At 36.6% G+C, this 25,970-nt stretch overlaps 1 protein-coding gene across 1 annotated transcript in view; it reads left to right on the top strand.

Annotated features, from left to right (window-relative positions):
* The window catches only part of SYNE1 (spectrin repeat containing nuclear envelope protein 1), a 427,753-nt gene that overhangs the window by 182,272 nt on the left and 219,511 nt on the right, over nucleotides 1–25,970 (top strand). The window contains exons 40-53 of the mRNA XM_045544593.1: nucleotides 1,947–2,126; nucleotides 4,467–4,617; nucleotides 4,935–5,093; nucleotides 6,299–6,481; nucleotides 8,346–8,447; nucleotides 9,103–9,306; nucleotides 10,270–10,477; nucleotides 11,346–11,458; nucleotides 12,813–13,018; nucleotides 14,024–14,179; nucleotides 17,201–17,492; nucleotides 18,299–18,471; nucleotides 21,027–21,336; nucleotides 22,536–22,700. Of these exons, the coding sequence (XP_045400549.1) occupies nucleotides 1,947–2,126; nucleotides 4,467–4,617; nucleotides 4,935–5,093; nucleotides 6,299–6,481; nucleotides 8,346–8,447; nucleotides 9,103–9,306; nucleotides 10,270–10,477; nucleotides 11,346–11,458; nucleotides 12,813–13,018; nucleotides 14,024–14,179; nucleotides 17,201–17,492; nucleotides 18,299–18,471; nucleotides 21,027–21,336; nucleotides 22,536–22,700 (2,602 nt within the window). The remainder of the gene's footprint in view (nucleotides 1–1,946; nucleotides 2,127–4,466; nucleotides 4,618–4,934; nucleotides 5,094–6,298; nucleotides 6,482–8,345; nucleotides 8,448–9,102; nucleotides 9,307–10,269; nucleotides 10,478–11,345; nucleotides 11,459–12,812; nucleotides 13,019–14,023; nucleotides 14,180–17,200; nucleotides 17,493–18,298; nucleotides 18,472–21,026; nucleotides 21,337–22,535; nucleotides 22,701–25,970) is intronic.

Below are 25,970 nucleotides of genomic sequence, written 5' to 3'. Positions count from 1 at the left end.
ACTGTCGCAGCCACTTGTCTTCTTTGTATTTTCTCTGAATTAACCTTTATGCAAAACTTTAATAGTACCATATTTGAAAACTTCTTTTTTTTTTAACATTATGAAGATAAAATCAATGATAAATTTGATGCTTGAGAAGTACTAAAATTTCTCTGGCTTCCTTAGGGATTTCTCCAAAAGCTGTATATGAGCCACTCTGAGACCTTATTTACAAGACAGCATGTAGATTATATTATCTATTTGTAAGCGACATTTTACCGATAGGGGAAGGGACTCATCTTCTGTAATAAGAATGAAGGCAGATGTTGGAGGAGAGAAAATGGTGTGAGATCATTCTCTTGTATCGAGGAGCTTAGGAAGCTGACGAGCAGCCGTTTGAGGTCTGTGTTCATTCAAAGCGGAAGCAGTCAGTTTAGCAGAGAGGTTCTCCATGACTGCTTTTAGCTGTTTGCTTAGAGGTGTGGAGAAGGCAGAGAAGTGGGTTTGAGCAAAGTTGGAGTTTTGTCAGGTGACTTCAATAGAGAAGCAAAGGGGCCAACAGTAAGCTCCCTTAGTAACTTTGACAAGTAATTTTTTTTCCCCTAAAAGTATAGCCTTCTTTTCAATCTTTTTCCTTCCTAATAGAACTTTCCCCCCATTAATATTCTCAGGCCCGCTTTCTATCCCATTTTTTCAGATGGCAAAGAAATAGTTAAAATGCACTTATACCAAGGTGCCCATAATGGACGTAGATTATGTTGTCCCTGCCAAGACCGTTGCCATTTGTTTCCTTTTACCCACAATCAAACATTAAGTCAAGGCTTTAGTTGGATGATAGTTGAGTTCATATCAGAGCTACAGATTGGGCTCCTGAGGTTACACCCCTCATGGGCAATAAACTCTTTTGCCAGGTTAGCAATAAATTTTCAAAAGGGAATGGGATTTTGGAAGTAAAAATAGCCTGCAGGGTAAAGAGAGAACAAGATGCCTAGCGTCGCTCACTCGGGAAGTCCGCAATAGCATTGGTGTTGCAGGGCAGCTGACCCCTCTCTGGCCTGCTCAGGCCAAGTGGACAGGAGATCCTAAAATTGCTGGAGAAGAAAGCCCAGCTTGGGCTCAAGAGCCATATCAGTAGCCTCCACACTGAACACAACACCAAAGTCACACATTGGCTACAGGAAATGTTGCCTTGAATTGATGGGCTTATTAAATACCAGCCATACTTATGTTTCACCTATCAGCTTGAGCAAATCAGCTGTCTTCTTGTGAGGCGGGCATAATGAAAATGCCTACCCCCAGCCACTTTGTTTTGGGAATTAAATGGGATAATCATGAACACTCACTTTATAAACTCTGAAGCACCACACCAAACTGTAAGAATGAGGGAGTCAGTGACGGCCTCCATGTGGACACTTTGTACAAATGCCCCAATATTAATAGATTAGGAACAAAAAAAAAGATCATTTTCTCATGGTAATATTTTCAATAATGTAGGGAATTTAACATTTTGAAATACGTACTTTTTGTAGAGCTCAGTAAAACTATTTTGAGTTTGAATGAAACACCTGTGATCCTTGAATATTATTTATGTGGATTGAACCTCATGGCCCAGAAGCATTTCTTACCAATAACTTTCTAATTAAGTATTCACCTACTTGGCCTACAAGGTCAGTCTTAGTCTTAAAAGTCTTACACCATCAAAGCGAAGAAGAAAGAGAATACAAAATTAATGGAAGATTTCAGGTAAGGATGACTCTCACAATTTTCTGGGGTACAATCTGAGTACCCGAGAATCTGAGTATTTTGCAAAATTAACTTTAAAAGCATCTTTCATTAATTTAATTGCTGTATTAAAAGTTTTTTCTAGCTATCTTATGTGTGCTTTATGGACTTATCTTGTGCTTATGGAGAAGAAATATTAGTTAACTATCTTTAGTAATTTAACAGTAAAACATTTTAATTCACAGGTTGCGAGTGTTTAATCAGCTAGAAGATGAATTAAATTCTCACGAGCATGAATTATGTTGGTTGAAAGACAAAGCTAAGCAAATTGCCCAGAAAGATGTAGCTTTTGCACCTGAAGTTGACAGGGAGATAAATCGTTTAGAGGTTACCTGGGATGATACCAAAAAACTAATTCATGAAAAGTAAGTAAAAAACCTAACAGTGTGTGTTTTTAACTTCCCACTATTTTGTGACATTGAACCATTGACTGTGGCTTTGCATTGATATGATCAAAAATCGAATATCTTTTGCTTTCTTAAATATTCTGTGTTGCTTTAGTAACATTAAAAATTTTAGTTCTATAGAACTTTATTGAGGACATTAACCTGAGATAATTACGTGTGAAATTCAATGCTTAAAAACAGGAGTTGTCAACAATTATAAAGTGCAACCAAGAGAGTTTTAACCCCCAATTTTCCTTTTTTCTTTGTTTTGTTGTACTTGTTTGTAATTAATGTATGATTTAAATACATTAAATTCACTCTTTCTAGTATACGGTTTTATGAGTTTTGACAAACTCACTCAGTTATGTCACTATCAGCTATTGAATTTTCTTGAGAATCTCAATTCTCTCATCTCTCCCTCTCACCCTCAGCCCTGGCAACCATTGATCAATTTTCTGTATCTATAGTTTTGTCTTTTTTCAGGATTACATATAAATGGAGCCATGTATTAATAGAATGTGACCTTTTTAGTCTGGCTTCTTTTATTGAACACAACATATGTTGTGTGTTTAGTAGTTCATTCTTTTTTTATAGCTGAATATTCTATTGAATGGGTGGACAAGTTGAAGAATAATTGGGTTCTTTCTAGTTTGAATGATTATAAATAAAGCATCTATAAACATTCATGTTCGAATTTTTATGTCTACATAAATTTTTATTTTACTTGGGTAAATAATCTAAAAGTGGTACTCAGGGTTATACAGGAAAGGATATGCTTAACTTTATAAGAAACTACCAAACTATTTTCCAAAGGAGTCACACAATTTTCCACTCACATCAGCCATGTGTAAGAGTTCCAGTTGTACCACATCATTTCCAACACTTGATATGGTGAATTTTTTGTTTATTTTCTTGTTTGACATTCTAATAGATGTGTAGAGATATCTCATTGTGTTTTTTAATTTGTATTTTCCTGATGACTGATAGTGAGCATATTTTAATGTGTTATTTGCCATCTGTATATCTTCTTTAATAAAGTATCTCTTCAAATTGGCCATTTTGGGGGGCTTTTTTGTTACTGAGGTCTTTTTTTAATATCAATACAATCCCAACCAAAATCCCCACAGAATTTTCGTAGAAATTGACAAGCTGATTCTAAAACTTATATGTAAAAGCAGAGGGACCACTAGAATAGCCAGGACAATTTTGAAAAAGGATTGGAGGACTCACACTAGCTGCTTGCACTGTGGTACTGGCTAAAGGATAAACATATAGACCAATGGAACAAAGAGAGTCCAGAAATAGCCCACACATATAAGGTCAATTGATTTTTGACAAAGACTCAAAGGTAATTTGATGGGGATGAATAGTCTTTTCAATAAGTGGTGCTGGAACAATTGAACATCCATATGCATTTTTTAAATGTACCTCAACACACCTTATATCATGTATAATGGCCTTTTAAACAAAATTGAGAGCACATTATATAATGTAGATTATTAATGTAGGCTTTTAAAATTTAACCATGTTGCACAAACTTTATTCCATATCATTAAACATTCTCCTAGATTGTAATTTCTTAGAGGTTGCACAGTGTTCTATTATAAGAATTTATCAGAATTTTTTTCAATTATTGACCTATTTGTAACATTAGGTTATTTCTACTTTTTATCTACTACTAAAAATAAAGGCATGATAATATCATTTTACCTAAGTGCACATGCTCTACTTCCTTTTCTTTGGAAAAATTTCTAGTTGTAGACTTGCTTACTCAAAGGCATTTTACTCTTATAAACAAAAACTATCTTTTTATTTTGACAGTTTTTTGGGGAATTCATATCTAATGAAAATTTATTACATTGAGATGCAAGAGAAAAATCTCACATGCATTTTAATTATTGAGCAGTGTTTTTGTTTTGGTTTCTGTTATTTTTTTCTCTCCCCTCACCCAATATTTGCCATTATGAAATTATTTAAACAGCATACAAACAAAACCTAAAAAATCAAAAAAATTGGGTAACTCCTTTACGTAAGTTTGAGTTGTCAAGAACATATATTGCTTCTTTGTCAATAAGTCCACAGATTTTGTTTTAATTGTTGTGTGCAGTCTTCATTCATGAAGAATATTTTGGACATTAGAATTAAGTAGCATTAACCAGCTGTACTTTTTTGACCTGAGTATATAGAAATATGGTTTTCTCTTGGTTCCAGCATCCATCTAGGAATATATCCATGTATGATATATCATGTCTAATTGTAAGGAATTCTTTCTTTTCTGAAACATGACACTAAATGATGCATTTTCTTTAATCATCACAGCCAGGGTCAATGCTGTGGACTTATTGACTTAGTGAGAGAATATCAGAACTTGAAGTCAGCCGTGTCTAAAGTCATAGAAAATGCCAGCAGTGTGGTTGGAACCAGAACTACTATAAAAGATCAAGAGGATCTTAAATGGGCTTTTTCCAAGGTAAAATTCAAAATTTGTTTATTTTAGTAGACTAGTAGATCTGTTCTTACTCATAAAGTGATTCTCTGCATAATTCTTGTCAGTACATTTAGATGTGGATAATTCATGCTAACAAGCTCAACTTTTTTTTTCTAGGAATACTGATACCCTAGGATTCTAGCTATTCAAGAAAATGATATATATATTCATATAATTAATTAATATCACAATTTCTGCATAAGGTCAATCATGAATTAAGTTTCTTAGAGGCAAATATTTTTAAACTCTTGATTTATCACTGATTATTTTATTAATTCAGGAAACATTTATATCCACAGCACGAGACTGTCAAGAATGAAATGAATTATAAACAGAAAGAGTTGGATAATTTTACCAGTAAAGGAAAACAGTTGTTATCTGAGCTGAAAAAGATCCACAGTAGTGATTTCATCTTGGTAAAAACAGACATGGAGAGCACCGTGGACAAATGGCTGGATGTAAGATGGTTACCTGGGATTCTGAGAACGGTTTAAATATTTACATGTCTCAATCACATCTTTGGCCGAAGGATTATTCAAAGATGTGCATTCCACTTTTAGCTTTCAATGCTAAATGCAAAATGATATTCTAAAGAAAAATGGTGAATCACATAAAGTTTAGAAACAGTACAAAAGTTATTTGTTTTATTTATCAATTTCACTTGATAGCTTCAGTCATAACAAATTGCCTTGAATCTTTTTCTTCTCAAAACTCTGGAACTATGGATAAAAATGAAAGGATAATTTTTAAATATCATATAGAATATTAAACCACAATATATGATAATTTAAAGTAATAAGGCTATAATTGGAAAATATTGGCAAATATTTTGGAAATATTAGAAAATATTGCACTTATAGTTTACATCCTTATTTATTGTTCTGTCACTTACTAGCTATGTGACAAAAGAACAAGTCACTTGATCTCCTTTAAACTCTACATATCAATCCATAAATATTTTACATTACTTTCCAGCTCAAAAAGACAGTGATTCAGTTGTCATGTTATCAATATCTAGGTTCAGAAGTTTAACCTACAGTGGGTTCCCTTACTTAAGCTAAATTTACTAGTCAAACATTGATATTTGTGTAATATAGTCAAATAATGTGAGGACATCTGAAAACTCAATGTATTTCCACTTTTAAAAGACCATTTTTATTATAGGAAAAGTGTTAAGCAGTAATACTTTAAATGTGCAAACTTGGTTGCTCTCATAAATATTTACTAACATTATAAATATGTTTGAATCTAATTAATGCCCATTGCTATACCTGAGCATTAAAAGTGCTTACTGTATTACTTTCAAAAATAAATACGATATTGCCCTAGATAAACCTTGATCCTGTAGAATTCACCCTTATAGTGAGTATACTACAGTAGATTCCTATAGATCTGTTGTTAGTATCCCAATTTACAAATGAAAATCTAATGTCTCAGAAATTCTGACCACTCTCTCAATGACAGAAACAATCTATGTATTTGTTGGCATTTACATGAATCAGGTGCACTCATTAACTTACAATAATTTTTGTAAAATTTTGTCAGTCAGAATATAACTTTCTGATGAAGGAAGGAGGTGCTGGCATTTTTAGTACTTTGGTGGGGAAACGAGCACTGTAAGGCCTCAGACTATTAATGCCGTGGCTTCTGTTTTCCCTCCTAGTTATCAGAGAGAGTTGAAGAAAACATGGAGAGGCTGAGGGTCAGCCTGTCCATTTGGGATGAGGTCCTTTCAAGTAAAGATGAGATCGAGGGATGGTCAAACAACTCTGTCCCACAGCTGGCGGAAAGCGTCAGCAACCTGAATAACAGCCTCAGAGCCGAAGAATCTCTTAAAGAATTTGAGGTAAATTGACTATGCCTACATACGGGAGCTTGTGGTACATTGTTGACCAGAATATGAACAAAATTGTCTTTTTTTTAAGTTCATTCTTTTTGGAGACACGTAAGAGTGTTATAAAACTCTTAACTATATTTTCCTGTTTACTTGAAACTTGAATAGGCTATGGATAAGAGGTATTTTTGCATTTTTATCACTTCCTGGTTGGGGCTCTTCATTTAAAGTATTAGTAGAAAAGTAAAAGCCCATAAAATCTATAATTTTTCCCATTTATCTGAAAATATGGCACCTTCCTACTTGCAAACCAAATTGGAAGTATTTATAATTTAGTGATATTTACTATCTATGTTTCTTCACTATTTGCTGTGGACTTACCATGTGCCATTATTATGCTGGGTTCTTCCATTTCCTTTTCAGAAATGGAAGAAAATTGGAGATTGGAGATCACAGGCTTCTGTGGAGAGTCTCTAGTCACGAATTGACTTTAAATTCCTTTGATTCCTATTTCTTGCATTCATTTATTTATTTATTCATCAGATTCTTAATGAGCACCTAACACATGTCAGACACTGTTTTAGACACTGAAAATATAATAGGAAAAGAAAGTTTTTCCCTACCCTCATGGAATTTACATTGCAGTATATATTATATATAAAATGCCAAGTAGTAACTGGACTATGATAAAAATGAAGCAGGGTAAGGGGAACTAGCATGAAAAGATAATGGCTTTAGTCTGAAAAAACATAGGTGAATGAATTGTGTTACTTAAGTTGTCTAGCTGTCTTTGACCCAGAGAACCTTCTAGATATTTTATAATCTAATTCTGATATCTAAGACAATCAGAACTAGAAGAAATGACTCAGACTGAAAGTACAGTTGAGGGTGATGGATACTACAGTCTCTTTAGTTGTTATCTTTGATGTCAAATTAACATCACAGTTCAAACAGTGACTTGTATTGGATCCAACTTGTACCAGCTGTAAAAGTTGATTGTTAAATTTTTAGGAACTTTGTGAAAGTGTTTATTATTAAAGTTGCTTATTAAAATAATAAGCAACTATTATTAAAATTAAACTATAAATAAATTTACAATTAAATAAATTCTATTAAAAACAAAGGTAATGACTACTCAGAAATTATTTCTTCCTAATTATTATTCTACATAAATATAGTAAATAAATTAGTTTCTGAATTGAAAGCATCAGAAGGTTTGTTAGTATCCACAAAACACCAAAATTAAATGATCCTTTGTGGCCCCAAATAACTAATGAAGGTTACAAGCATCTAATTTGTTCAAAATGATTCTTTGATTGTTCTTTTTTATTTTTTATGTTAGTGTTGGTGCAAAAAAAAAGGCAAAATGTTATATGGCAATTGTCTAATTAACTTGATTTCTGCTTTAATATCCTTCCAAGTTTTATTGAAATGTTTCTTTCATGTTACATATAGTCTACATTCCCAATGTGTATTTCTTTGAAATGTTTCTTTAAGAGTTTCATGCTGCGGTAGTAGGCAGTGATATGAAAGTTAATGAATAAATGACGGTTAGCCTATTGAAAATCTCCACTGACTCAAGACTTTTGGTTAGTGTTTAATTTTTTCCAGGAGCTTTTTTCTCATAAAAGTGGGTGGAGAGAAAGAAAGTTCTGCATACTCCCTCACATTCCAAGTGAACGTTAATTGTAATGTTTTTCCACATTCACAAATAATGACAGCCCTCAGAAAAGGAAACAGAGATCTTTTTTTTACACTGGCTTAAAGTTGGGGTATTTTGGCAAAGTTAGTTCTCAAAATTATTGAGTGCCGAATATAAGCACGTCAGTGTTTTTGATTAGACAAAGCTTCTCCCCTTTGTCTTGTATTTTGGCAGTCAGAAGTTAAAAACAAAACATTGAGATTGGAAGAACTGTATTCCAAAGTTAATGATCTTAAAGAACTAACTAAAAATCCGGAAACACCACCAGACCTTCAGGTAAGCACTCCATCAGTGTCTCTTGTGTGTCTCTGTGTCTCTTGGGACCTCTCTCTCTCTTTTTCTTTCCTTCTCTCTCTCTCTCTCAAAAAAATATATATCTTTATATGTCCTCATTGTCATCATGATCATCATAATTCCAAGCAGACATATGGATCTTATCATATATGGGGGTCAAAGTTTTGATTACCAAATAGGCCTGGGTGTTTGAATTATGGAATTGAGACTGTTTTGTAGTTTATACTGTAAGTCCTTTTACCAACTAGGGGGCCAGAGAAGTCAATGCTCCTGAAATATATTTTAAAGGTCTTTCCAGGGAGAATTGAGAATAGGTTTTGGTCACCTCCTTGCTAGACCCTGTGTGTAGGTCTTCCTCTTTCCAGAATGTGATCTCACATTTCCCTGGAACCTCAGTCAAAACTGCCACTTTTACACCTAGTATTAACTGTGATCCTTACTCTTTCTATTTTCCCATCACTTAATATGTTTGACAATGGTGCCCACTGATTTTTCTTCTTGGAAAAGGGATGTTAGTATTGGATCCGGCTTCCTGGTAAAGCTGATGTGTTTTTGACAAACTGGATGTGAACAGAATTCCTACTGAACAAGTGTTCTGGTCTTCACAGATTTTAATAAAATCTTGCTTTATATTTAGTTTATTGAAGCAGACTTAAGGCAGAAACTGGAGCATGCCAAAGAAATAACTGAAGTAGCAAAAGGAACCTTGAAAGATTTCACTGCTCAGTGCACACAAGTGGAGAAATTTATTAATGACATAACAACATGGCTGACAAAAGTGGAAGAATCATTGATGAATTGTGCCCAGACTGAGACTTGTGAGGGATTGAAAAAAGTGAAGGTAGGTAATAAACTATCATTAAGTGCTTCCATTCAAATAGAGATATTAGTTCTCCCGTTTTGTGGTGAGTATAATAAAAAATATAACCTCTGCTCTCAATTACCCATGTTAACAGCAGACCAGCTATTCATGACATTGAACACAACAAAGTAAACAACAGGTGAAGAACTGAATGCAGATGTTAAGAAATCAAAGATGTATACTCTAGAAACAGAAAGCATGCATTGCTGTAATGATTTTTTTGTTTTTTGGGGTTTTTTTTTTTTTGGTAAAAAAGTGAAGACTATGGAAGAAATATTTCATTTTTCATGAATTTTTCAACTTGGATATCAGATAGTTTTTAATCACTTAGTTACTTTTATTGGTTAGTATGACTTCTTTCATCTAGAGAACAGTACATTTGGGGGGAGAAAGGAGTTGAGAAAACATTCTACTTCCATGTTGTCTGTCTGTGTTAATAGGTGAAATGCCTGATCAACTTCTGTAAAGGATGTGCATTGAGTTGACTTTGCAACATATGCAGATTGTTCTCTTGTGGCATATTTTATTGCTGTACTTGAGAATAAAGGCATATATTTTGACATTAACTCCTGGTGCTTTTGATGTGACCTGTGACCCTGAAACAAAGCTCAAGTGGCCTGTTGAAGAATGTGAACTGAGACAGTTTCTAATCAAGTGACTAAACCCAAAATCATGGACTGGGATCCATAAGAACCTATTCAATTTGCTTGAAATACCTCCCAACCCTTGTTTATTCCTAAGGAGAAATGGCAAAATCCTGAGAGAAGCAATATAGATCTATCACAAATACGCAAAAAGTCCCACCAAAATGTACACACTACTGAGTGGATTCAAAAGCATCAGTTTCAGATTTAAAAAAAAAAACCACCATTGTGGAGTAAATGGAGTATATCTCTTGAATGTGATGAATATTCTTCATGATGTACTTTTTTTAATCTGTAGGATATACAAAAAGAACTTCAAAGTCAGCAAGGCAACATCAGCTCTACCCAAGAAAATCTCAATAGCTTGTGCCGAAAGTACCACTCGGCGGAGCTGGAGACCCTGGGCCATGCCATGACTGGGTTGATAAAGAAACACGAAGCTGTGAGCCAGTTGTGCTCCAAAACCCAGGCCAGCCTGCAGGATTCTCTGGAAAAACACTTCAATGGTGAGTTCTGACGGGCCTTAGCATGAATAGTTTGTTTATAAGACAGAATCCAAACCAAATGCTGCCTAGAAACTGCCAGCAAAAGTTTGAGAAAACTTTCCAGAAGGATATCATTTTAAATTCATTTATGCTTTGAGATTTGAGCAATAGAAGTGCTTTGCTCAGGCCTCTTGCCCTATGCAGAATTCTTCTTTCTTCCCAGGAAAGCAGGAGTCCACCATTTGATGATTCTGAATTTGATCTGGATTGTCTGCCTATAGCTCATGTGTGTGGAAAATGACTTCCACTATTTAAGTGGCCGGCAGCCACTGTCCAAGTAACTATTGGAGTGTTTTATGTCATGACGAAGTGACACAATAAGCTTGGGTGTTAGGAGAGGCTGTGAAACAGTGGCAGCCACCCAGTCCAGGAGTTGCCCATCCTGTCCCCACCTCCGCTGCCACCCAGCTGTGCCTGTGCCCTGATGTGGATGCATTAGGAGTCTCCAGGTCAACTTAGTAGGAAGGGGAAGTGGTTCCTCCCATGCCGTAAAAATGGCTTTAGCGTCCCTGGAGTGTTTCTCCCCTTGCACTCTTACGTATTGAGTCAATTCATTATCTTTCTTCACCGAAAGAAAGAAAAACAATGGAAAATCAGACATTCTGGGAACACACATTTTAGTCTTTTCTCTGAGATAATTTCTCAGTCCTACCATGAACAGTCAGGGTTGTAGATCATGCTGTATTACTTTCTATATTATCATTTTCTTTCTGGAATATTTTGGAAGGCAGGAGGAGATGGCCTCAGGGCCAGAAATAATTCATTGTGGTAATCCTGGAAGCTCATTCGATGTTTTAGATTTATTCCTGATTTTCGTTACTTCCAAAAGAGTCCATGCAGGAATTCCAAGAATGGTTTTCAGGAGCAAAGGCAGCAGCAAAAGAATCATCAGATCGAACGGGCGACAGCAAAGTGCTAGAGGCAAAGCTGCATGACCTTCAGGTATGGAAGCTGGCATCCTTTTCCTTCTTTCCCAACCTGCACTCGAGTGCCTTCAGGTCAGACCTAAATTATGATGTTTTTCAAATCTTCTTATTCGAGCCCATCCTTTCTTCTTCCCTAACAGAATTTGGCTTATTGAGTCAAAAAGAGAGCTAGGCAACATGAAAAGTACATTGAAAAAAATAGTTTGGAGCTAGAGAATTTCTAAATTCCTTTCTTCTCTCTTTTTAGCCTATTGACCATTCTTTGAAATTCATTCAAAACTAAACCTAATTTAATTTTTATAGAAGTAAAAGCATAAATAATTCTATCTATGTTATATCATTATTATATGAGAGTTTTAAAAAGAAGGAGAAGACATGGCTTGTAGTTTTTTAAATAACTTATGGTCTAAATGTGGAGATAGGATTAAAGTAACAGATATTACAGGTTTTATAGGTTTTACTGATTGTGAAAAATGTATGAATTCAGGAAAGAGAAGGCCATGGTGAAGCAAGTTAAGAAATTATTTATAGAGGAATAGGTTCAAATGAGGTTTTGACCAAGTTTTTCAAGCAGCCAATCTGAGCAAAGCACTATGTTGAGTATTGTTAAAAAACAAAAATTAAAAATTAACATAACAAGGACCATGAGGGTTTGGGGGTGTGATGAGTGATAAAAATAATGTAGATAACTCATTATATTAGAAGTCAGGGTAGGAATATTGTTATAGCAAAGGAAGCTGGTTTTGCAGGAGGTGTGGTGAATTCACATGTGCAATTGTCTCCTGTTAACCTTGAGATGCAGTGAACTCCACAAAGAAACATCTGAGCAACAATTTACACGCTACTCTGGAGCTCTGGGGAGAGGCAGAGCTGGCACTGAATTCTGGGGTTCTTTAGCTTTGTTGAGGCTGTGCATAGATCTTGGTGCATACCACAGAAAGAAGGGGCCTGAGGCCTGGATTTTGTGTTCAGGGTGGATCAGAGGAGGAGGAGAAAGGGCTGGAAGCAGCTAACCAGTTAGAGTTACAGCACTCTAACTGTGAGAAGCAGTGGAACCTGGACCAGGTTGAGACGGTGAGAATGAGGAGAGTTAGAGAACAAGACCTTGATGAGAACTCTTCTCTTCCAGCTTGACATTGTTCACATTTTGCCCTCCGTGGTACCAGTGACTGGCTGGCACCATCCTCAACGAGGGGCCTTGATTATATCCAATTGCATGCATCATTCTCACTCCAACCCTGTTAGACATTTTTTTCCTTTGAACTCTGTTATTCTTTCTGTCTCAGCCCACAGTTGTAATGAATGTCCCCATGCACTAAGGTCTCTGAATAATAGCAAAGATTTTATATTACCCTTATTTCCTGAAACAGAACATTTTGGACTCAGTCAGTGATGGGCAGAGCAAGCTTGATGTGGTGACTCAAGAAGGACAGACTTTATATGCACATTTGTCTAAACAAATTGTCAGTAGCATTCAGGAACAAATTACAAAGGCTAATGAAGAGTTTCAAGCATTTCTGAAACAATGCCTTAAAGACAAACAGACTCTTCAAGACTGTGCTTCAGAACTTGGGAGGTAGGTTGTTTTGATAAATGTAGATTTCATCATACACTGAATGTGTTTTTGAAGACTTAAAGAAAAAGAGTCATGTAAATAAACAAATAATATTTGAAATTATGAGTTTAAATTATAATAAACTTTGACCTTAAGTACAAGTTAGTACTAGGAAAGTAATGCATTGCTCAGACTCTGAAGTTATCATTTGGCTTTATTGTCTACATAGAAAAAAAACTAAGCAATTATATTTACCAGTAATTGAAAATGATATAAATACACATAGTTTTTGTCTATTTGGTTAACTAAAGATATTAGAGCTTTCACACCTCAGTTTTTAGATTATCCTAGCCTTTTTCTTGTGTCCACTTCTGCTCGGACAGAGTCATGGAAAAAAGCAACTATTGAATTCTAGGGATCAAGATTCAAATCAGTAATATTAATTTATGTTAATGAGTGTGAATATACAATTAGAAGGGGAGAAGCAGTCTTTACTTAGGGCAGCAAAGATGTCAGTATAATCAAATTGCCTTCCTGGTGGTAGAGTAATTTGCCCGACTCTTGCCCAGTTTTCTTGGAGAGTTTACATAGTTTCTAAAACTTAGAGCTCTTGTGCTATATTCAAATTCTCTTAAGAAATAAAGATGCAGAGACCACTTTCTCCTCTTTTTCCTGGGCTTCCACTGCCCCACTTATCCACTGGCCTCAATTCAAAGGTCTTTGTAGTAAGAAACAAAATTAAGTGCACATTGACATGGGAATGTGATCTTGCTAGCAATTACCAGCTATGACATCAATTCGAGTAAGTGAGGTGATCGTTTTTCTGCTTCAGTCTCAAAAGAAATTACCATGATTTGTCACTTTGTTACTGAAATAAGTAATAATTTGGATGGGCTTATTTTTGAGGTATTTTTTTCATAACTTGAAAATTCATGAGATCTTAATTGCCATATAAAAGACATTGTGACCTCAGCTAGTAGAACTTACTTATCATAACAAGCATATAAGGTGTTTTCTTTTCTTTAGCTTTGAGGATCAGCACAGAAAACTAAACTTATGGATCCATGAAATGGAAGAAAGGTTAAATACAGAAAACTTGGGAGAGAGTAAACAGCACATTCCTGAGAAGAAAAATGAAGTTCATAAAGTTGAAATGTTTCTGGGAGAACTACTGGCTGCAAGGTATGATCCACAAATGGAATTGGTCCTTTATCTGCCACCATGTTGTAGACTGGTTGGTTGGTTATTTGTTTTGGTGTTGGTTGGTTATTTGATTGGTTTTTGATGGCGGTTTGTCCCTGTCCTTGAATGTCTAGAACACAGGTGATCATGCTACATTCTTTACAGCAGTATGGTAGCTGGGTAAGTGCAAGGTAGACATCTGTTTTCCAGTCCCACTTCTCTTTGCTCAAGAAATTGGGCAGATCACTTACCTCCTATGACTCTGGATTTCAGCCTTCATACATGGTGTTAATAATTCTGTATCCTCCTCTCTGGGGTTATTTTGAGGATCAGTTAACATAATGTGAAGTTGATATGAAGAAAAGAAAACCACACATTCACAGTGACCGTAAAGATACAAATTACTGCCGTAGACCTCAAATTCCATATATTCTTCACACATTTCAGCCTCGCATTCCATTTCCCACCCACCTGTCCTCATAATATTCTTAGTATTACAGTCATTAAGTCTTACTCTCCTTGTGGCTCCTGTTCTCCACTGCAATATGTATCTCTTCATTGCTCCCCTCTGAGAAAACGTTTCTGGCTCCTTTCCTAGGCAAAGTTCTCTGGTCTGTGCTTTTGACCCTACTGCTTTCAGTGCATTGCCCTTTAAATTGGTGCCCCACCACTGGCATTTTCAGTTGCTTTTGCTCCACCAGAAGATAGAAAATTTTCCATCGGCTTGACCAAAAAATTGGGGCTCCGTAAGTGTCCTCTTAAAGAGCAGGTGCACTTGTGTGTGAAGCAGGAGGAGACAGCACCCCCCTGCTCAATCAGATAGATCAGCAACAATTGGGTAAAAATCGCCTAATGAAGATCATAGTCATTCCTCATTTCCACCGAGGCCTCTTTTTGGTCAGACATGCCTACCTAGTATTCCTTGTTTTGAAAAACAAACATGCAGACAAATGAGCAGCAGAGCACATACTGACAGCTGCTTGTTGGTGTGCTGGTGTGACGACTATTATAAAATGTTCCTGGAACGCTTTGGTCCTATCTCCACAAGTGCTTACTGTGCTGAAACTCTTTGTTTACTCTGTGCACCCCAACTTCCAACTACGAGTTCCTCAAGGTCAGGGACTTTAGATCTTTGTCATCCCATTGTCTGGTATAGTGCCAGAAAAATAGAAAATATTCACTGAATTAAGAGAATAATAGCATCATCTGACCATCCCAGCTACTCGAGAGGCTGAGGCAGGAGACTAGCTTGGGCCCAGGAGTTTGAGGTTGCTGTGAGCTAGGCTGGCGCCACGGCACTCTTAGCCCAGGAGACAGAGCGAGACTCTGTCTCAAAAATAAATAAATAAATAACTTTGCATGTTCTCTGCTTTCATTTCTTCCCCGCAGGCCGCTCTTTCCCTTGCTGTGTATTACTTCGGCCGTCATTACTCTAAAACTGCATTAGAGAAAAAGTGGCCCAAATACCCTTCAACACCAAATTCAAAGTCTTTATTTCTCATTGTTTTTCTGATAATTTCAGCTTCTTAATGTTGATGAAGACATAGTCCTTGCAGTTTTACTCTCTGATTTTCCAGGACCAGATGTAGGAGACCTTACATGGTCTGGCTTCTGGGTTCTTTCCCTCCACACTGGCCGCTTTTTGGGACAGCCCTAATGCACTTGTGTTGATCACTCAGATTCCCAAACTGGGTCCCCTGACTTCTCTCACTTGCTTACTATTTGCTCCTCCAGTCTTCTGGATTTTTTTCATCATAATATTTCCAATACTTCAAATATTTTGGGGAGAGATGCCTTGTATAAAACTACCCAGCTTGAGACGCATTGAATTTTTATCATCCGTTAAGCAATTCATCTTGTAGTAACAATGGAAATCTCTTGTCTTGAATTATTATTTAACTCATATCATCGCTGAGGCCACCTCTTGACTCACCAAACAGGTCACAAGTATAACAAATGTCTTTCTGAGTCGGTGTAATGGTGTGCAACTCTTTGTACATCTCAGGGTGGCCCATAGGATGCTGTTTACATGGTAGCTGCTCAAAAAACAAACAGTTGAGACCTTGTGGGAGGTTCGGTTTGTGTTCTTTTTCTAGTAGTCACAACAGTTTGTGTTAAGACATTTTCACTCTCCCTGCTGGTATCCCGGGCTTTTCCTGATAGACGTGCTGGTAAGAATTCAGAACTTTAACATAGAATGAAACTGACCAAGCTACCTAGCGATTCAGTTTCTCCCACAACCTAATTAACATAGCTCCAAACTAAAATGAACCCAATACCCAAGAGTGACACGGAAACTCTAAAGCACTTTTAAAAATAGCCTTTTGAGAGAAACTTTTTTTTCCCACTTTGTCCAACATTGTGTTGGATCCTGGGACTGTAAGTTGACTATAACAGTACTGGCTTCTGGAAGGGACAGCCTTGTGGATCAGCACAGATGGTATATGAGGTGTCAGAGCAAGACAAGGAGCAGAGGGCACACACGAGGGTCCTGCACTCTCCGCGCTCCCTGCGTTGGCGTGCATGCTTCCCGGGGATGTGGTGCCTGAGCTGAATTTTAAAGGGGCAACTAGCAAGGAAACAGAGAAGGGCAGGAGGGTTTTCACAAAGGAGGAATCTCCATGTCTGTACAAAACAGCCGAGTGTTTTGCAGATTTCAGGGAGCTTTTCATTGTTAGAGCAGTAAGAATGGAGAGATGCTAGAAATAAGCTCAAAGACGCAGCCAGGCCCACTTCTGAGTTTAATTCCTACTACTACGGTAATTCTATCACTGCTATTTGCATGCAGGCCCTGCACAGACTGCATGGCATCCCTGACATGTATTGGCTGCATTAGGAGAGCCCATAAGAGAGTGCAAGTAGCCAGCCCGGTCCCAGCATCTTTATTTTAAAGGCATGTCAGCTATGAGCTTGTGTCTGGTTACTGCTCCAATGTCAACAATCCTTTGCCACTCCTCCCCTGCACTCCAGAATGTCAGAATTAAGATTTTTTTTCCTGTGTGTTTTGTTTTGTTTTTTTAGAGAGTCTCTTGATAAGCTTTCCCAGAGAGGGCAGCTTCTGAGTGAAGAAGGCCACGGAGCTGGGCAAGAAGGACGCCTGTGCTCCCAGCTCCTCACGAGCTACCATAACCTACTCAGAATGACCAAAGAGAAACTCCGGAGCTGCCAGGTGGCCCTGCAGGAGCACGAAGCCCTGGAGGAAGCGCTGCAGAGCATGTGGTCCTGGGTGAAAGCTGTTCAGGACAGACTGGCCGGGGCAGAGAGCACCCTCGGGAGCAAAGACACCTTGGAAAAACGGCTGTCGCAAATACAGGTATGTGGGGCACCAGCCAGACACCTACAGCTGCTGAACATTGATTTGATTCAGAAGTGTTTGGATTGGGTCTTAATTTGTTTTGTGAGCCTCTAAATGAGGATTATGTGGGCAAAATGGAGAAATCAGGCAAGAAGGAAATGGAGGGATCCTTCTTCCCCTTTGTAAAGGAAAATTTCTGTTCTAATGGATTTAAATAATTTTTAATTTCATTTTAATATTCAGCAAACATTATTGAATACTTTGCACTCTGCTCCAAGCACTATGCAGGTTGGTGATACAGAGGTAAAAGTCAGGCCTTGTTTTCTAGGCGTTCACGATCCCGCAGGAGAGACCGACCTGCCAGTTGTCACTGGCAGCACAGCACCCGTGTAGGGGCTGGGACTAAGCGAGTAAGGGGGTGTTGAAATCACAGAGCAGATCACCAACCCAGACTGTAGTCAATGAAGGTGACCTTGACAGAGAGGAATTAGGGGACTGCTGGGTTTTGGACAGGTGTATCTTCACTTTCAAAATAATTTCTTTTGACTCTTTGAAACCCAAGTCAATAAAATTATAATTTCTAGGCTAGTGGCCCAAAGTTTTCTAAGAATTTAAATTGAAGCTAATCTTGGTCTCCCAGACTCCCAGATATCTGATTTTAAGGATAGTGCTATATTGCAATAGGGTCCGGAGTTTGTTGTTGTTTTCCTTTTATGGGTAGTGAAGTATTCCCTACCTAAATTCTTATGGGAAACATAGCCATTTTAAAAAATAGTAGAAGGTTTTTATATTCCTACTGACAAGGGTTCCTCCTTGCTTCCCAGGACATTCTCCTGATGAAAGGGGAAGGCGAAGTTAAGTTGAACATGGCCATTGGCAAAGGGGAACAGGCCTTGAGAAGCAGCAACAAAGAAGGTCAGAAGGTGATTCAGACCCAACTGGAGACCCTGAAGGACGTGTGGGCTGACATCATGAGCTCCTCCCTCCGTGCTCAGAGGTACAGAGCCTATTTTTAGTGTTTATTTGCCTAAGTAAAACCCAGTGCCTTAGTAAAATGATGGCCAGTGTTGAGGGATCCTGGGGTGGAATTACGAAGCGTGTTATTTTAGCTTGTTGTATGCATACCTGTCTTTGCCTGCATTGTACTTTCCAAGGACAAAGACTGTTTTTTGTTTGTTAGCTTGTTTTGTATCTGTGTTTTTGTTTTTGTTTTTTAATATTTACATCTCCTCTCATATCTCTCATGGAATCTTGCAAATAATATGGGCTCAGGAAAATATATCATTTCAAGTCGTCAAAGCAATGATATGTGGTTCTTTAATACCTTTAAACAGTTTTAGTTTTTTAAAGGAACATATAGGAAATTAAGCTGGTGGTGACTGTTGAGCTTAAGTATACATCTGTTGCTCAAGAAAAAGTAATAATACCACCCACATTGGGGTTGTAGGAAATGTGTGGGGTGGTTTTGATTGTCACTGTGATAGGGATATCCCTTGCATTTAGTGACTGAGGCAAGGGAAGCTAACATCCTGCAAAGTGTGGAACATTGTCCCACAACCAACAGTCAGCCCAGCCAGAACAGAGCCCAGCCGTAGAGCCTCTGTTGAAAGCACTGTACCAAACACTGAGGAGGAAGTAGAGATCTTGACAGTTATATCTGGTGGTGTTTTGTTGTTATTGTTGTATTTATGAATGGAAGATATCCACCTCCCTCCCTCTTGGAGTATCCACAAATTATCTGGCCAGCTTGGTGGACAAATGACCATTAGTCAGAAAAGCACATCTTAGGAGCCATATTCTGAAGGTTATATTTACTGTCAGACACTGACAAAGTGAGTCTCCAATGTGATCACAACCAATAGATGAACAGAAGATTGAAGTTCATCACAAAACAAAACAAAAAAACCACTGCAGTTATCCACTATAAGGTAAACAATAAGCACTGCTTGCAACTAAAATTTCGGAGGTTTTTTTGTTTTGTTTTTGAGACAGAGTCTTGCTCTGTCGCCCAGGCTGGAGTGCAGTGGCACAATCATAGCTCACTGAAGCCTCCAACTCTTGGGCTCAAGCGATCCTCCTGCCTCAGCCTCTTGCTCAGGCTGATCTCGAACTCTTAGCCTCAAGCAATCCTCCCGCCTCAGCCTCCCAAAGTGCTAGAATTATAGGCATGAGCCACCACATCCAGCAGGAAGGTTTTTTTTTTTCCTTTAATACGGAGCATGGGTGGTGACTGTCAATGTCAGCAGGACTCTGCATCTTAGTAATAACTCGAATGGTCAGCAAGAAAAAAATCAGATCCTGTAGTCATCTACTTGTCCAGTAGACTGCTGGAGCATGAACTAAACTTCCCAAGGCCAGCTTCCTAAAAGTTAAAAGAATGTGGGTGAATATTTTTCAGATGTTAGAATAAAATATTAAATACAGGAACTCAAATCCCTGATCCTCCTATTTCAGCAAGAAATTAAATTTGACAACTACATATTGAGCAGTGGCAATGCTCACATTGTGTTAAAATAATGAAACAAAACAAAGGGTTTTGCCCTCTAAGAGCTCCGAAGCAAGGGTAGGATATATTCCAGAAAAACTCTGACTCAGACTGTGTTACTGTGAGTTTTCAAAAGACTCTATGAGGCTATAGAAGAATGCAGAGTCTGGGATGACTTCTGGAGAAAGAGCATTGATTTGAACTTTTTAGAAAATTCTTTGAGGAACAGATAGGACTTTGAGGTCTCTATGATGAAGTTCCTATGGGTGCAAAAGCAACGGTTTGAACAAATGCTGGAAGTACATTTACCACAAGATCTTAACTCCAGGATCATAGGCTTGTATGCAAGGGAGGTTTGGAGGGAGTATCACTGAAGATGAGTTTAGAGCAGTTTGTAAAGCTGAATAATGGAGGGATTTTTCTTTCTGAATGTTCATCTAGAGAGCCTTTTCTTTGACTATCTGGAAAGCTATTATATTTATTACTATATTTCTTACAAATACTTGAGCATTCATCCACATATTCAATACATAAGCACTATATATATACAGTGCATATGTGTGTATATATGTATATATAATATCTCTAAATGAAAATCAATCTAATGATATTATTTACCCAGAAAGAATACTTGAATTTTGAGTTCCAGTCAACAAGTAATTACCATCTGATTTCAATAAGATCAACTAAGCCCAAGAATATTAAGAACGGATAAATACTAAATAAAGTATAATTGATATTCCAGTGCTGATTTTTAACAACATAACAGATAAATTCATCTTTTCACTTAAGACAATAGCATGTGGAAGATAAATCTCCAGATGCATGTGTGATTACAGCTTCTGCCTTCATATTTTAACACAGATTGACTTTGTTTGAAGGAGCAGTGTTACGAGTCTTATGGATCAGGGAAGTAGTGTTTCTCCCTGCACTGAAAAACAACAGTTTTCATCACTTACAGTAGCATTTAGTAAAACAATTTACATGGATGTGTGATGACCTTGTAATTGGTTTTTGGTAGAGATGTCAAAATAACTCATTTTTATAACATGTGACATTAATTCTAGCACTTTAGAGTCTGTGATTGGCCAATGGAATGACTATCTAGAGAGGAAAAACCAGTTGGAACAGTGGATGGAATCAGCGGATGAAAACGTAGAGCATCCCTTACAACTGCAGCCGGGTCTGAAGGAGAAGTTCTCCCTGCTGGACCACTTTCAGTCCATCCTGTCTGAGGCGGAAGATCATGTCAGAGCCCTTCACCGCCTTGCTGCAAAGTCCAGGGAGCTCTACGAGAAGACTGAGGATGAGTCTTTCAAGGACACAGCTCAAGAGGAACTGAAAACACAGTTTAATGATATAGTGACTGTGGCCAAGGTTAGTGCTTTATACCAAAAAAAAAAAAAAAAAAGGAAAAAAAAGCTTCAAGGCTCAGGTAAAGAATAAACTGTGGATTAAATTATTGGAGAACTGGCTGCTCTAAAACTGTACATTTAGTGAATAAATATTACATAAATATCATTTCTTACCTATGAATGCTCAGGCATTTTTCTGTCTCTAAAATTTTAAGATGATTCTTTATTCTTTGTTTTTTGTCTTTTTCCACTTTTTTCATCAACCCATCTATTTTCTTTGTAAGATTGAGCATCAAATGTCAGTGTTTGAAGGTTTTTTTTTTCTTTTGCTGCACTTTTTTTTGTTATATTAAATGCAAGTCTGTTTACTTCCCAGATTTCAATCATATACAAAGTATTGTATTCATTTCTCATCTTGGTAAAAATTGTATTTTTCTATTTTCCAAAGTATGGGCTCCTTCATATAATATCAATTTTTTTTCAGTTCTCTATATGAATATTTATTTTTTCTTTCATGATTTTTCTTTTATATATTTGTGAATGTTACAGAAATTAAGGAAGAGTTTTTACTGTTGTTTTGTCTTCTTTGATTTGCCTTTTTGGGAACTTTGTCTTATTGATGCTACAATTATTAACATATGTGCTGTTTATCTTCATTTTCATCTTGGTAGTGACTGAGAGCTGTGACTCTAGGGTCAAAAGACCTAAGTTTGAATTCTGGCTTTGACACTTTTTGACTGTGTGACTTTGGGCACATTACACATTACTTAACCTCTGTAGGTTTTTGTCTTTTTCTGTAAAACGATAACAATAATCGTATCTATATCACAGGACTGTTGTGAGGATTAAATGAAGAAATGCATCTAAAATGCTGATCAGAATGCTGTACACCAAGCTAACACAAATAACTGCTTTAATACTAAGAATGGTTATTATATTATTAAGTAGACAGTCAGAAATGTTACCTTACATACATTAAGCATAGATTTTTATGCTAAAGTAGACAATAGTAAACTTACAGGAAAAATGGTTCTTCTTCAAAGCCTTTCAGTTTAACTAAGATTTGATAGTTTCTTTTTAAGATATTACACTCAGAGAAAATTCAAGAATAGGAATGAAATCTGAGATATATCAAGAGACCTATATCAAGCCTGCTGTCTTATCTGATTTCATGTTCTCAATAATGACTCCTATTAAAGCAGTCTTGTCTTTTTCTACTAGGAGAAAATGAGAAAAGTGGAAGAGATTGTGAAAGACCATATAATGTATCTCGATGCAGTTCAGGAATTCACGGATTGGCTCCACTCAGCAAAGGAAGAACTGCACCGGTGGTCAGATATGTCTGAAGACTCATCAGCCACCCAGAAAAAGCTCTTGAAAATTAAGGTGAGGAAATGGACAGATATAACTTCACTGTTTCATTGGTTCTCGAGTATAACATACTTTTGATAAAGATTTGGTGGATATGAGATTCTGTTTTATTTAAAATGTTTCCTTCTTATTTTCTATTAATATTTGTTGGTGTTTATTACCTCATGCTTCATCAGTTCTAAACATAAACAAGATTTTAAAGAAGAATTCAAAAGACTTTTCACTTGTGAGCAAAATGCAACATTGTCTATATATGTTTCTGTATGGAAATGTTTTTGTTGCTGTAATAAGACACACTAAGAAATACGCTCTGGCTTGGTGGGCTTGACAAAAGCAGATACCATTTTCTAGCACAGTGGAAGAAAGTTTATAACTTAAAGATATTTTAACAATAACTTGGGAAATGTCATTCTAGATGTTTTATTCTGCTATCCTAGCCAACAGTCCAAGAACAGTATAGGAAACAGTACTTTAAAGGACATTAAAATGATTACCTAGTTTATTCCTTATAAGGGAAATTTCAAAAATGGAATGTATCCATATCTTTTAGTATATTTCTAGTGGCTTAAATATTAAATTGCTATCATTTATCCCCATAAAAAATAATGGATTTTTGTAAAAAATGAAGCAGTGATGAAATCTTCCATGGTTTAGTTTTAGATGAGAAAATGTTGGGAATAAATAATGTAATCATGGTCAGGAATTTAAAACTCAAGTTGTGTTTTATTCCAAGATCAGAACATACAAGTCATAAAAATCATAGCTGATGATAACAATAATAACTACATTTTGAAGATTTTCTTCTAAGTGTTTTAAAAGTATTATTTAATTCTTGCAATGCTATGCATATTTTAATTGAGATAATCACATAAAGTCACTTTTTAAGCCCTTATTCTCTATGTGATTATTTAAAACACTTCCTTGGTATATTTCTTAGTAATATTTTAATTTATTCATAGGTCCTTCCATCCATCCATCCACCCATCTGTCTAATTATTCAACCAGTGCTATGCATCCCGTAAGGAACTCACAGTCTAGTGAGGAGCAATAATGCACAAACTGATGTCTAATAATACACTAAATGTCATGATAGCTCACTATATTTTTAGAGTTTAGGCTCTGGAATCAGGGAAACCCGGTGTTGCACACTTCCTCTACTGCAGTGACTTTCTAGCTGTGTCTTTTGGGCAAGTTATTTGATGTCCTCAAGACTCAACCTCTTAATTGGTTAAAAAAAAATGAAGAATAAAAATAGTAAATAGTACCTGCCTCACAGAGTTGTTTTCAGGACTAAATTAGATCTTGCATATAAAACATTTAGCATCATGCCTAATACAAAGAACATACTCTATAAATAATCCAGTGGATTTGGTAAGTGAGTGATTAATTGGCTACAGGGTGACAAGGTGGAAAGAGTCAAGGGTGATGGTTAAGTCTTTACCTAGACTCAGTAGAGCCATCACCTGACCTGAGGAAAATAATTGCATGCAGAGGAGCCTGGTTACTGAGGGAGAGACGCGAAGGGTTAGGTGATGAACAGATCGAATTTGAACTGGCAGGTGGTAGTAATGTCCAGGAGGCAATTGATTATTCAAGCCTGAATTTCAGGTTAGGAAGCTAGATTGAAGACACAGACTTGGAAATTATTAGCATATAATTTGTACATAAAGCCGCTAGAGTGGGTGAAACCAAGACTTATGTATAAAGCAAACAGAACAATGGGCACAGAACCAAAGCCTGAGCACTGCCGACATTTAGGGGGTAACAGAGGAAAAGGATTTGAAAACAAGAGAGATAAAGAAGAGGAGAAATAATATTAACAATAAGAGGAAGACTAGGAAGGTGTGGTGCCACTGAGACCCCAGGTGAAGAAGCTGGTCAGTATCATAGATGCAGCAGGAGGCTGCCCTTGATAGGAAGATGGAAGAATGCCCACGAGATTTGACAGGCTATTTGGCAACCACCCTGAGAACCATTTGCACAGCAAGGGGAGGTGACAAACCAGATTACGTGGATTTAGGAGTAAATGGCAGATGAGGAATACAGAGTGGCAAAGATGGACTAGTGTTTTGAAAAGTTAATATGAGAAAGTAAGATAATTCTTTTACAAAGACTGCTTCATGGGTTGCCAAATGTCTTTAAAAAAAGGTTTTATAAAATGCTTCCAAAAAAGAAAAGAAATATAGGAGAAAAAAATTGATGGAAAGAAATTGGAATTTGGGAAGGAGTAAGTGAAGGCTGTCAAAGGCTGACACTGAAGTTCAGGTGGGGAGAAAACCTTGGAGGGAATACGCAAAGCACCTCCTCTGTCCTTCTCGGCCATTCCCACCCCATCCCCAGGAGTAACCACTGAGAAAAGGCAACTCTAAAGCAAAACATGTATGTGTGTGAGGGTATAAATGTGCATATGTATGTGTGTGTATATAATATTTTTAAAGAGTTTAAACACAAGATAAGAAAATATATACAAAAGTCATTTCAAAACCCTTTACAATGATGGGTTATTGTAACCCAGATTTATTCAAAATCTGGATGAGTGGAATTAGAAATTGCAAATATTGAAATGTTCCATTTTCATGCTAAAGAAAACTGGGAAAATGCATGAGAGAATATTTTGGCAAACTGAGTTTTGACAGTTGATACTGAATTCACTCATAAAGTCACATTATTATAAGTATTTAAATCTATTAGACATAGCACTTATTAAAAAAGTATATTTTTCTTCATCAACTCAGTAATTACCATGTATATTGGAAAAAAGGGATAGTTTTCATAATCCTACTGCTAAAAAAGGCTGAATATGTATATTAAAGCTAACTGTGCATAAGAATTTTCATTTGATTGTGCTGCTTTCAAATGATCTATGCTAAAATGTGGCTGTATTACATATAATTGTGAGAAATATTTATTTCAAGCTGCTTTAATGAAATACAAACACTATTATATAGACTAGTTAAGGCATTCTTTATGCTTAACATAATTTATTAGGCATACTTTATATTTACCATCCCAATTTTTCTTTACTTGCTAATTTATAAATGATTTTCTTCTTGAAGTTTCTTTTGTCCCTAATAATCATCTTTTCCTTCTATTTAATCCAGGAATGACGTCATAATTTTATATTAATTTTAACAAAATCCTGGCTTTAGCAATGGATATGTAAACACCAGGTGATGATTTTATCAAGAAAAATTTCAGTAAAAAAATAATCTGTTCTCAGAGAGAAATACCACTATTCTACCTATGTAACAATGCATATTTAATTTTATCTTGTTGTCCTTTAGA

Source organism: Lemur catta, chromosome 2 (genome assembly GCF_020740605.2).
Source record: "Lemur catta isolate mLemCat1 chromosome 2, mLemCat1.pri, whole genome shotgun sequence".
Classification (NCBI taxonomy): Eukaryota; Metazoa; Chordata; class Mammalia; order Primates; family Lemuridae; genus Lemur; species Lemur catta.
This window is presented reverse-complemented; position numbering and strand designations above follow the sequence as displayed.